Source organism: Amphiura filiformis, chromosome 10, assembly GCF_039555335.1.
Source record: "Amphiura filiformis chromosome 10, Afil_fr2py, whole genome shotgun sequence".
Classification (NCBI taxonomy): Eukaryota; Metazoa; Echinodermata; class Ophiuroidea; order Amphilepidida; family Amphiuridae; genus Amphiura; species Amphiura filiformis.
The window spans coordinates 48,879,512-48,891,317 of NC_092637.1; the positions used below are offsets into that span (position 1 = coordinate 48,879,512).

Sequence of the window (11,806 nt, forward strand, 5' to 3'; positions counted from 1 at the left end):
TCGGGAACTGAAATATATAGCAAAAACCTATTTAATGTATATAGAGAGCAGCTTTCTCCTGCGCATTTTGATACCTCTTTTGTTGCTCTACAATATCATTTGGTCGAGTTATGGGCGCTTGAGTGGCTTCAAGTCGGATTTTGAAAGTTGCACTTAGCTCCTATTCAAGCCAAATGCGTTTGTCGTGTACACACAAATCAAGACAAAGGACACAGATATGCTCTGTTTACTTAACCATGAACTTTACTTTATTTTACTCCTTCGACTTCCAACTTCAATACTTGCTACCCTTTGCTTATCTCTGACTTATCTCATGAACTCTTTCTGCTGACATCTCAATACCTGGTGTGCCCACCATCACTGTCTATCACTGCCTGGATTCGTCATGTGTGTACACGACGAACGCATTTGGCTTGAATAGGAGCTAAGTGCAACTTTCAAAATCCGACTTGAAGCCATTCAAGCGCTCATAACTCGACCAAATGATATCGTAGAGCAACAAAAGAGGTATCAAAATGCGCAGGAGAAAGCTGCGCTTTATAAACATTAAATAAGTTTTTGCTATATATTTCAGTTCCCGATATATCTTACCATCTATAATCGTTTCGATACTTTCTGGGTTGAGTTTATAATTTGTTTGAGATGCTCGAAGAAAAAATCAATTTGTGACGCTGTGTCAACAAAATTAAAGCGCAAGTATGGTCTGAGCTACTTAATTGATATTAATATTACATTAAGATGATAAGACTTATAGCCAATATCTTATGTTAAAAGACAGATATTTGCCCTTCCACGCTTCCCTCCAAGCAATGTTAGAAGACTAATTAAAATAATACAATACCTGGAATTCCTCTGGCATTGTCAATGCTTTCCCAGTGCTTGTTAACTTCAGCGGCAAGTACGTTGAAAGCCACTTCACTATACCATGTAACAGCGAGTTTGCGTGACCAAATTCCTTGGTTGACGTCAATGCTTGGCGGTTTGTTGATAGCTTTGTTGCAGCTTCAATGTAGTAGCACGCAAACAATCTAGTGGACCCAATGACTAGATCATGATGTCTGTCTTTCTTTCCTGTGTCTGATGTCAATATCATGACCACTGTGTTCGATACACGACCCGTTAACACAGCCATACTCCTCAACTCGTCATCTCGCCTGAGTTTCATAAAGTAAATAATTATGTACGGTGTGCTGGGAATTCATGCTACGCAGCACTTCATCAGACTGGAGAGTCTGATGAAGTCTGTTAGATAGTCTGATGAAGTGCTACGTGGCAGCATGAAACTATAACAAAGTATGTCAACAAGAAATGAATTTGAGAGCATGAATTCCCATTCCCATCAAATAGTTATTATTGACAATCCAGATGAACCTAATACAGTAAATGAATACTATGAATTATATACATCAGATAGTGAAGATTTCATGATTTATGGCCTCTTTTTGATCCTATATCGTATCTGATGGGTTTATGTTATCATTTGAGAGAGAGTCAAACTTTCAGAATATTGTATTGCAGAATAGCTTTTAAAGGATTTAGAGCTTATTTGTAGAGTGTTCAGCCCTTCCAATCCCCATAAAGACCGCACTGGCTCGAAAAATTTAAGTTCACATCTTACTGGTGGCATAAAATGGAAGCGAGGCAAAGACCTAAAGGAATATTTATTGTGCGTGCAAGTCAGTACTATTTAGTCAAAACAACTTCCAACAGGTTTCAGAAGAACAAAATAAGATAAATTGGTGAAAAGGGTGCAAGAGGGTTTCTGTGGGGAAGATACTCAGTGGTGTTGAACAAGGTGGATGTATTGGAGAGTTGCTGATGTCTGTGCATTTGTAGAGTATGGACTTCAGGCGGTCACGACTATTACAGCAGAATGACAACAGGACTGTAGACGGGCTCGTGTATATTTTATCAAATAACTTATATTTCTCTGACATTAGGAGTTATTTTCACTTTTGTTGATACATATCATTTCTATTTATTTCAGTATCTCATACTTACAGGTCACAAACAGCATTTCGATCCAGTAGAATATTGATCCATTGACTCAAAGCCTGCGTACAACAAATAACAAAAATTAACTACGGAAAGCACATTTATCTATAAGATCTAACCAAAATTACATTATGTATCTACAGTCATATTTCACAGGCGTAGGAAAATAAAAAAAATAGGACTTGACTGAAAATCGAAACCTGCATTTCTGTATTACAGCGAAAGTATCCTGGGCACACTATAAGGATGAGTGGCAGTGATTTAAGGACTAAACACATACAAAAAACGATATGTTATGTAGGATATTCCACTCCTGTATTGTTGTTGTTTTTTTAATATTTTGTATTTCAAAAGCAGTGTGGGTGAATTCAGATTGTGTTAATTCCGTACGATCCGTACGACTTTGGGTCGAGATTCATAAAATACATATTACACTAGTATGCCAGCTATCAATCCAATGTTACCTCTGTCGTCGTTTTGTCGATCGTTCGACGTATTTGCAATTTGTTGACAATGCGATGTAATGCATGCATATATGTTTCGACTCCGACCTTTTGAAACAATCCTTTGTGCTTTGTGTACAGGGTGGGAAGTCTGTCTATTTTGTCCATTGCTAGCCAAACCACCGACCGATGAAGCAGGGGATCGACATCTGATAGACCTATTAGATAGCCAACTACTTGATCCAGTGGAGGGCTGAAAGAGTAAGTTCATGAGATAAAGTAAATGATAAATTCCTAAATAATCACATTTTCGTAAAAAGGTGTTTTCAGAAAGATGTGCAATAAATGTCCCTTTTAAGTCATACGAGGGCTGGTCAATAAGTTCCCGCAACTATAGTGTATCTCCGCTCACGCATGACTTGGATGGCTGTTACTTACGCTAAATTCAAGTTTGTACTTTTGTCTTTCAAAACGAATATGTATTAGCGATGCTGAATGCTTGATTACGTAATGACATTAGCATAAACACAATAGCGTATGGGCACTGCCTGATTTATGGTGAAAAATAGTCAAGAAAATCTCGCGCCAAATTGAGGTATTGTTACATAATTCCAAATATCTCGAGAATTGAATTGATTGAATAAGAAATTTGAATTTCGAAAGGTGTGTCTAATTTTAGCATAAGACTTGGTCTAGCAATTCACTCACACAGCTACTGTTCCGCAAACCTTGTATTGGTCATATTTTTAGCGCGTTACTTTGTTATTTCAGCTCAAAATGGATAGAAACCCTTCCCGATACTAACCAGTTGAAAGAATAGAGTGTATCAAGCCAGCCCATTCCCCACCACTTCTTTCCAAGATGCTCATCGTTTCCTGCGATTAATGGTAGCTTTTGATTTGGATTGCAGTCACTACGTAGAAAATGCAAGAGTGGTAGGGCAAGAATCCACTTCCATGATATCCCAACTTTCAACATTTGTTCACACTTCTCTCGTAGATTGTTGATGTGTTGACTGAAATGTAAGAGAACAAACTAAAAGTTCGATGCTGTCCTAAAACGAAAACTGTTTCATTAGGGGAGTCAAAAAGTTCAGGGTTGAAATTTTCATATTTTCACACTTATGGGAGATCGACTTGGCGCAGCGGTAGTTCCCTCGCCTTCCACCACTGATGTTCCGGGTTCAAGCCCCGGCCGTGCCCAAGGACTGTATATGTACTATTTATTCCGTTTCCATGCTGACTCTCGCAGGTTTTCTCCTACTTTCAGAAATCGGTGATTAGTTGTTTGGTTATCAAAAAACTTCCGTCACCCCACAGAATTTGGGAGTTGCACAGATAATTGGTGGATGTTACAATCCAATCTAAGGGTAGCACCAACGTTTATAGCACGCCATCGAGCTTTTAGTTGCATTGCTTATGCTCTGCGTGCTAGCCATGCGCTTCAATGGAAAAAGTTTTGAAATAGTTTCTCAAAATATCAAGAGCTATCTTAAGAACTACTTGAGTTTGTACTCATTTTAATGCATTTTTCATGCTGATTCCAAATATGGTCGTGAAAATTTACATTTCTGACATTTTTTGAATTTTGAATTTGTTTTTAACTTGTCGTCTGCAGTCGACACGCGCGTGAAGACAGTTAAAGAAGCGACAGTCGGGTACGGATGTAGGGTGTGTATGTAATATGGGTGTATTGATTTGCAGGTGGGGATAAGTTTGTGCATATGCGTTGTCCTTGAACAAACCATCATCATAACTCTCTACGATACTGCAAAATATTTGGTACTACAGACTTGACATTTAATTCCACGACTGGTCGTGAATTTACATTATGGTGCTAATAATGTAGTGAATGTACCTAAAATGGTGAATAAAGGGAGGCTGAATTTGAGATGGGGGGCGGCACAATTTCGGACTGTATGCAACATTGTTCTGTTATTATCAAATGTATTGGGTTTGAGGAAATATTTCTCACTTCGTCACCAAATTGCATTCGTCACAGCTGAAATGCACTTTCAATGCAACTTTCAGAAAGTTTGAAAGGCCCCCTGGGGTCAAATGATTTAAACTTACGGTACAAAAACAACTGCGCGGATTCCTGGTTTATAACATTTGATCCCAGGGGGTCATTCATATTTTTAAAGCTCCTCCTGCTTTCAAAACGGGTCAGATTACAAGTTCATTTCAGTTCTGATAAACACTTACTGGTATTAATGTCCCGGGGGGGGGGGGCACTTTCGCCCTAAGGGGCATTCGGTGAGAGCAAAATGTAACAAATATGGGGTCATTGGGTGAGAGCATGATTTTTGGCATTCGGTGAGAGCAAAATGTACAAAATATGGGGTCATTGGGTGAGAACATGACCTTTTTTTAAATGTAATCTTAGGGTGAGAGCCGAAACAGCGCCACAAAAGCCTCGAAAATCGAATTTCTAGTTCTAAATGGCTTCAAATTTCAAGTTGCTGTTCAAATTGAACTTGTAAGGGTCTTTGGGTGACAGATCAAATGGAAAAATAGGGGGTCTTCGGGTGACAGAGCATGTGTTCGCCAAAGAATATGGGGTCTCTGGGTGAGAGCGATGCTGAAAAAGGGGGTCTTAACAGCCCTACATACGCGTCACCTCCAAAGTTTGAGTGCCCCCCCCCCCCGGATTAAGGTTCAGTAAAAATATCACCTCACACTTTAATAAATTTGATAATAACGGAAATTTTATCCCCTACAAAACTCCAATTCAATCTCCTAACTCCGCGATTTTAGCTAATTCACTACATTATCAGCGCCATAATGTAAACTCATGGCAAGCATAGTGGGGATTGTGCACTTTCAGTTTCACACGCGTTTGAACGGGAATTGGATTACGTACTTTTTCGATGTCTAGTGAGCAAATTTCTTCAATATTTTGAGAAAATGATGTAAAATTTTCTATTCTATATTGTTTGGTAATAATGTCTTTTGCCAATAGTATGTTTAAAGTTGTAATTTTGTGTTTTTGATCGCAAAGATCGGATATTTTCGTTCCCGATTCGAATTCTGAACCCTTTGCAAGGGTGCCGATTTCGGCAGAACTTTGACGATAATTTTGCCTTTTTGGACACTAAAATGCATTCGTTCCTTAATTTTGTTTCAACCGAGTCTTAAATTAGCAAGCACAATAAGGTTGGTACCACTTTTATATACATTGATGAAATTTTAAAGATTTTTTTCAAGTTTCTAACCGGCGCAAATCGTTAAGTGTGTATTTCCCATTGACATCCAAAATGGCGTAAGCCAGTCCTTAATATACATAGGTACGGCGTATATAGGACTGGCAAGCGAGTCTAGGCAAGCACGTTTTCTATCAAACAATTATTTTACACACTCAAATTAATATTTAGCCCGTGCTGTTTATGAAGAACCCTTCCAGACCAGTCTTGGAATTTTGCGAAAAAATATTCTATACTAAATGTCAAGTCTGTACTTTCCTCAGAAATTACAATGTACGTACTGCAAGTAGATGTGCGCTGGCGTATATGCGTGCTACGGTTTCACATTATTTATAGTGTTATACGATTCAACTTACCTTTCATGTCCAATGATGCCAAACTCCTTTTTGATATTCTCAATCAGGAGCGGTATTGCTTCTCTGTTGACTCCATTTGTTGGTAATCTGCATCCTTCAAAGATATTACCCATGGATTTGTGCAACTCCATGTTGTGCTTCTTGGCAAGGTATAGTATGGCCAAAGCAGATTTGATTCTTGTTTCGGTGTCATCCCCATCACTATCAGTACATGATCCTTCGGCAAAAGAATTGATTTTGTCGTCTAGGAATAACGACAATAGCTGTATAAAGAAAGTTGAGTCACGTAAATATTTCCTTCCTTTTCCAGAATGGTCAAATTTAATACCAGCAGCATAATAAATTTTACAATGTAAAATGAATGATTAAAGTTTTTGAAAACTTGAAAGCAGGCAGGATTTATAAACATTTGCAATTCATACGCTTATGTGGGCCACTTGCTTTACAAAATTACACATACCGTAATGCTGAGTTTTTAAGCATAAAGGTTCCAAGTATTCTAAATTCGCAATAGTAAACATGCATAATGAACCCACCTTTCCAACAAATATGAATTCTGAACCGCCACGGATGCTACGAAATATGCCACCTGTCATCATCTTCGCTGCCGATAAGCATTCACAGACTCTATCAACTTGCTCCAGTGCTTTTATGGCATCCATCCGTCTGCCACGTGATGTTACAAATCCATGCCATTTCGGTAAGTAAGTCGTAAATGCTAGCAGCTCTCTGTTCACCGGCTCTTTGGAGTCTTTTGCACCACTAACCAAACGAGTCCAACCTTTCGACACCCAGCCGACACCCATCTGATACACCGATTGTGCTATTTTGTTTTTTTCCATCACCGAGTCATACTGTTCCCAAACTCCTATTAAAGAAGACAGGCGATATTACCACCAGTAAATTAAATGTCAGTTTGCATAAGGAAATGGACATGGCTGCAATGACAATGGGTCAACAAAAGGAAATCAAATGTCTTCGAAGAGTCATATTGAATTGCGGATGAGATTGAGAATACGCATATGACAGATACAAAATGTGGTATTTGTTGGGACAAACACACGATGATCTTTAATATTACTGCACCAGCCGGATGGTGCTGCACACAACAATCGTATTTTCTGATGTTATTTGGCATCAGTTTTAACTGTTTGATTATATTCCTTTTAATACAAAGGGCTAACAATGATTAAAAGCAGGTCATTGTAGTAGTTGAAGACTTAAAAAATAAAAAATTGTATACTGACAATTGGCTACAGGGTAGATTTAATAGATGAGTTCTGTGGCATGCTGATTATTCGTTTGGGGCTAATTAAATCAAATCAACTGTATTTCCAAAACAACAACATATCAAACCATCAATTCAAATAGAGGTGACACACGGAAATCAAACAAAAAAAGTTTTAATAAAAGTGTGATAAAGCATTACTCTGAACATTCTTACTGAACAAACGGTTCTTTTAAGCCAAACTTTTGAAATAAAAGTCTTTTAAATACCTTTGTTTTCACAGAATTCAGATGGTATCTTCAGACGCCGATACCACTGAACAGTCGATGATTCAGTGTGAATTGTTTCATATATAGGGTGTGGGTGTTTGACATCTTTACTTGACTGTACGCAGTATATATATGGTATCCCATGTTTGTTTGTTCTGAGTGTACTACAGTTAATGTTGACGGCTCCTTGAACTTCAAGAAAATTTTCATCGAGTTGTCTGTGAAGAGGGTAAGAAAATCATGATTATGAACAATACGTATCGGAGAGTTTCAGCAAAGACATACGCGTCCGAATTACATGAATGTTAGATACTCTTGTTCCTTCAAAACGCCCAATTGTGGGTGCTTAATTTGGCGAACAGGCAAAGAGTAGATGTATTGACTTACTCCTGTATAAACTGTTACTTAGTCGTTCTTATATTTAGATAGTTCTTATAGCAATACTACGTATAATTCTAGCATAGCTCCATGTCTAATGCTAAAGGTTATACTGATGTTGTCTTTCTCAGATTGCTTTCAGGTTTTTGATTTCCACGACTTATTCCCAAAATGATATACCCAGCAAACACAAAAACGTTTTAAAAACGTTTTAAATAAGTTATATTTTGGCTTTTGGTTTAGGTAAAAACGTTTTAATAATATTCAAATGTCGGGTTGTATAAAGGTCATGATAACGTTTTAAAACGTTTTGTATGAAAACACACTACAACAATATTTTTAAATGTTTTCAAAAATTGTTATTGTAAACTATTTTTGCAAATATTTTTGCCAAATATTGTGTCAATACTTAAATAACATTATGCTAAAATATTTGAACACAGCAAACACAGAAATGTTCTTAAAATGTTTTTTCAAAACCTTTTAATAACATTTAAATGTCGGGTTATATAAAGGTCATGAAAACGTTTTTAAAACGTTATTGAAAATATTTTGGGCAAACATTTTTCGCAAAATATTTTTTCAACCCTAAAATAACATTCTGTTTAGAATGTTTTGTATCAAGTTTTCAAGTATGTTTTTGGAATGTTATTAAAACGTTTTTATACCCTTTATATAACCCGACATTTAAACGTTTTCTGTAAAACATTTTTGTTTGCTGAGCAGTAGATTATCAAAAATGTTTTTTAAGGTTATGAAAACGTTTTATACTCTTAACATACCATTTATATAGCCCGACATTTAAACGTTTTCTGACAACCTTTTATAACCTTTTGCGAATGATGCCGAAAACGTTTTGTGTTTGCTGGGATACTCTACCTTTTGAGGAATTTGTGGGTGTCGGGGTTTTTTTTCAGAATACCCAAATGAGGTCTTCAATCATCAATATTTAAAGAACGGTGCATACACGTATATGTTAATGTCAAAATATATTAGGCTGACTCCAAAGAATAAGCTAAATCCGTGATTCCCATTAATTCTACCGTACCTGATAACTTGCATTTTGACACAGTCAACTTTGAAGTCTCCGAGATCTTTACCACCCATACGTACAACAACTTCATGTTTTTCCTGGTCGAATTTGAATTCAGGTGATATGATGGTGTGAAACACGACTTTGACGCCGATTTCTTGTTTCAAAGAAATGCCAGGCGCAGGTGATAGTTTTGATGGGGCTCTTCCTTTTCCTTTCGTTCCCCTCTCTTTGTTGTTAGAGCTGCTAGACAATTGAGGGAGAAAATATATATTTTACTTAATTAAATTATATTGACGATCATGTCAAACGATGTTGCGGAAACTTGTATTCGATTTTTAGAATGCCATGATCATCAAACAGGCCTCAACGTGTTGTTCTGGTAAAAAAGAAATCTAGAAAGTGCATTTCTTAATGTTCAATGAAAAATGTATTAGAAGTAACTAATTAAAGTCAGTACATCTTCCTCGAGTCAGTAAGTTAGATATTGATATAATATTGATGGCTGAGCATGATACCATAACATATCGGATGAGTCATAAAAATATCGGACAAGCCAACGGCGAGTTCGATATTTGTATGACGAATCCGATATGTTATGGTATCATGCGAAATAAGCCATCCAATATTATCATTATTAGGTTTTCTTAACTCCTAATAACCCTGAAAGCATAATAATGTTTTTTATTGTATCTATTGATATAATGATGAGAAGTATATAAAAGTATACATTTTCAGAAGAAAAATGATACAACAGTTTTTGACAAAGTCTCAAAATTTGAGTTTACTTTATTGACTCGAGAAAGGTATACAGAGTATGATTATGAAATTGCAGCTAGTGCTCTAATAGTATAACATATGGAACTAAATATACGCGAAAAGTGCATATTTATTCCAAAACAAAAAGGATTTATACTGGTCTTCTGCGAGATGCTGAGCCCTGGTTAATGAGATCAATTCTGTCAAGTCGAGCAGATAAGGTTAATTATTATTGTAAATGTTTCACGACAAAGGAGTGAATGGTGAAAGCAACAACATTTTCTGTCATTTGGGTCACAGAAAAAAGGTGTGAATGACAAAAGTAGGCCTATTCACTATTTTGTGCGTCATCGTCGCTACAAGACTGTTCATTCCGTTTTCTTCAAATTTATAATTTGGAATTAGATAATCTCCATGAGAGAAACAGATCAGCTACAATAACAGGCATAATATCACACACTGTCATAGACTGCTGTCTAAACAATCTTTAACTTCACTCATTTTGATTTTTCTAAGACGATGGTTATTGGGACGGTAACATACCTGGATCGTAACTGCATTGAGTTGTGAGCACTCATCTTCTGTAAACATAGTAATAATAAATATTCATTAATATGAGGTCTGAAAATCCCTTCCTTCATCTGCGAAAGATTCTTCATTCTTGTTTTAGTATTTTTTATTGAATGTTAATTTCGATAAGCAATTGTCACTTCATTAAAGGCCCATTCAGTGATTTGCTCATCCAGACAATCGTAAAAATATCAAACCAAGATTTTGCTACCTTTACCATTGTCATAGATGTGCTAATAATTATAGCATGTAGTGTTCAGCCGAAAGCCGTCTATTAAAGGCAAAATAAGGCATTATATACTGCGCCAATAAAGTATCCTTACAGTTGGAAAAATAATCACAATTCCGGAACTGAACAATATTGGGGTAAATTTTTTTAAATAGATGCACTAGCTAATCCTGCACATTATGACACCACATTGAATCCAATGTGACTTCAAGAAGCAAAGTTACAAGCATTTGATTAAACGAAGGTACAGTTTTGAAAGTGACAAACTGGCCTATTCAAAACTCCACAGACCATTGCAGACTAGACATGTGGTTTGAGAGAGGTGAATGGATAATTTATGCGTTTGACTTTAATTTAAAACAAAAGGAACAAAAGAAAACTGAAACAAAAGAACTGACAAATAACATGAAAGTTATGAAAAGTACAGAGAAGTAAAAACTGAAATAAAAACTGCTTTAAATAACGCTTCATTGACGAAACTGTGTTGTCTCTTTGTTTTGCTTGTTGGAATCTTTTTGCGCCTTGTATGGGCCAGTTTGTCACTTTTAAAACTGGACCTTTGTCTATTCAATTGCTTGTAACTTTACTTCCTGAGGCCACATTGGATTCAATAGATTCCTAATGTGCAGGATTAGATAGTGCATCTATTTAAAAAAAAACAAATTTAACCCAATATTGTCCAGTTTTGAAATTGTGATTTTTTTTTCCAAGTGTAAGGATACTTTATTGGCGCAGTATACATGATTTATTTACTGAATATACGTATATAGCTACATGTATTTCAATGGGGCTACAACTTCGTCAATACCATGTGCTGTTTTCTTCGTGTTTGTAAAATTTTTCTTTTCAAAAATACCAAAATAACAATTCGAATGACTTATCTTTCACTTTCAAGCAATTTATAACCAATTTTATTTTTGTAAACTTTCGCTGGGATCACTGAACTGGGACTTTAAGTGTAACGTTTTTTTTTTTTTATGTCGTCCCTTTGTGATGTTTATGAGAGATTTTCAAACCTCCCAAGCATGGTTTTAGTCCGATGCAAGACGCTAAAACACATCTTGTTCTAAACTTGACTTATAAAAAACAAAACATCTTTTTTAATTGTACGTTGTGCGTGCTAAGATTATAACATATTTTATAGCTACTAATGGATTAAAGGGAACTATATGAACTTAAAAAATGAGAGTTCAAAACAACTGTGCTTTTAGTAATTTGATGCAAGAGATGGAACATGTTTGTAAGGTAAGATTAATTGAAAATACCTGGGATTCTACGGAATAGTAACCAGTGTCTTCGCCCAAGCTGGAAGGTCCTTTTGTTACACCTTTAAAAATGATACAA

The 11,806-nt window shown here is 36.3% G+C and overlaps 1 protein-coding gene across 1 annotated transcript in view; it reads right to left on the reverse strand.

Annotated features, from left to right (window-relative positions):
* Window positions 1-11,806, reverse strand: part of LOC140162981 (E3 ubiquitin-protein ligase rnf213-alpha-like) — a 64,631-nt gene extending 52,825 nt beyond the window's left edge. The window contains exons 1-10 of the mRNA XM_072186307.1: window positions 11,728-11,806; window positions 10,207-10,244; window positions 8,920-9,150; window positions 7,494-7,711; window positions 6,533-6,864; window positions 5,997-6,259; window positions 3,244-3,453; window positions 2,460-2,691; window positions 2,002-2,054; window positions 842-1,154 (exon numbers count right to left, since the gene is read on the reverse strand). Coding sequence (XP_072042408.1) covers window positions 842-1,154; window positions 2,002-2,054; window positions 2,460-2,691; window positions 3,244-3,453; window positions 5,997-6,259; window positions 6,533-6,864; window positions 7,494-7,711; window positions 8,920-9,150; window positions 10,207-10,241 — 1,887 coding nt within the window. The 5' untranslated portion in view covers window positions 10,242-10,244; window positions 11,728-11,806. The remainder of the gene's footprint in view (window positions 1-841; window positions 1,155-2,001; window positions 2,055-2,459; window positions 2,692-3,243; window positions 3,454-5,996; window positions 6,260-6,532; window positions 6,865-7,493; window positions 7,712-8,919; window positions 9,151-10,206; window positions 10,245-11,727) is intronic.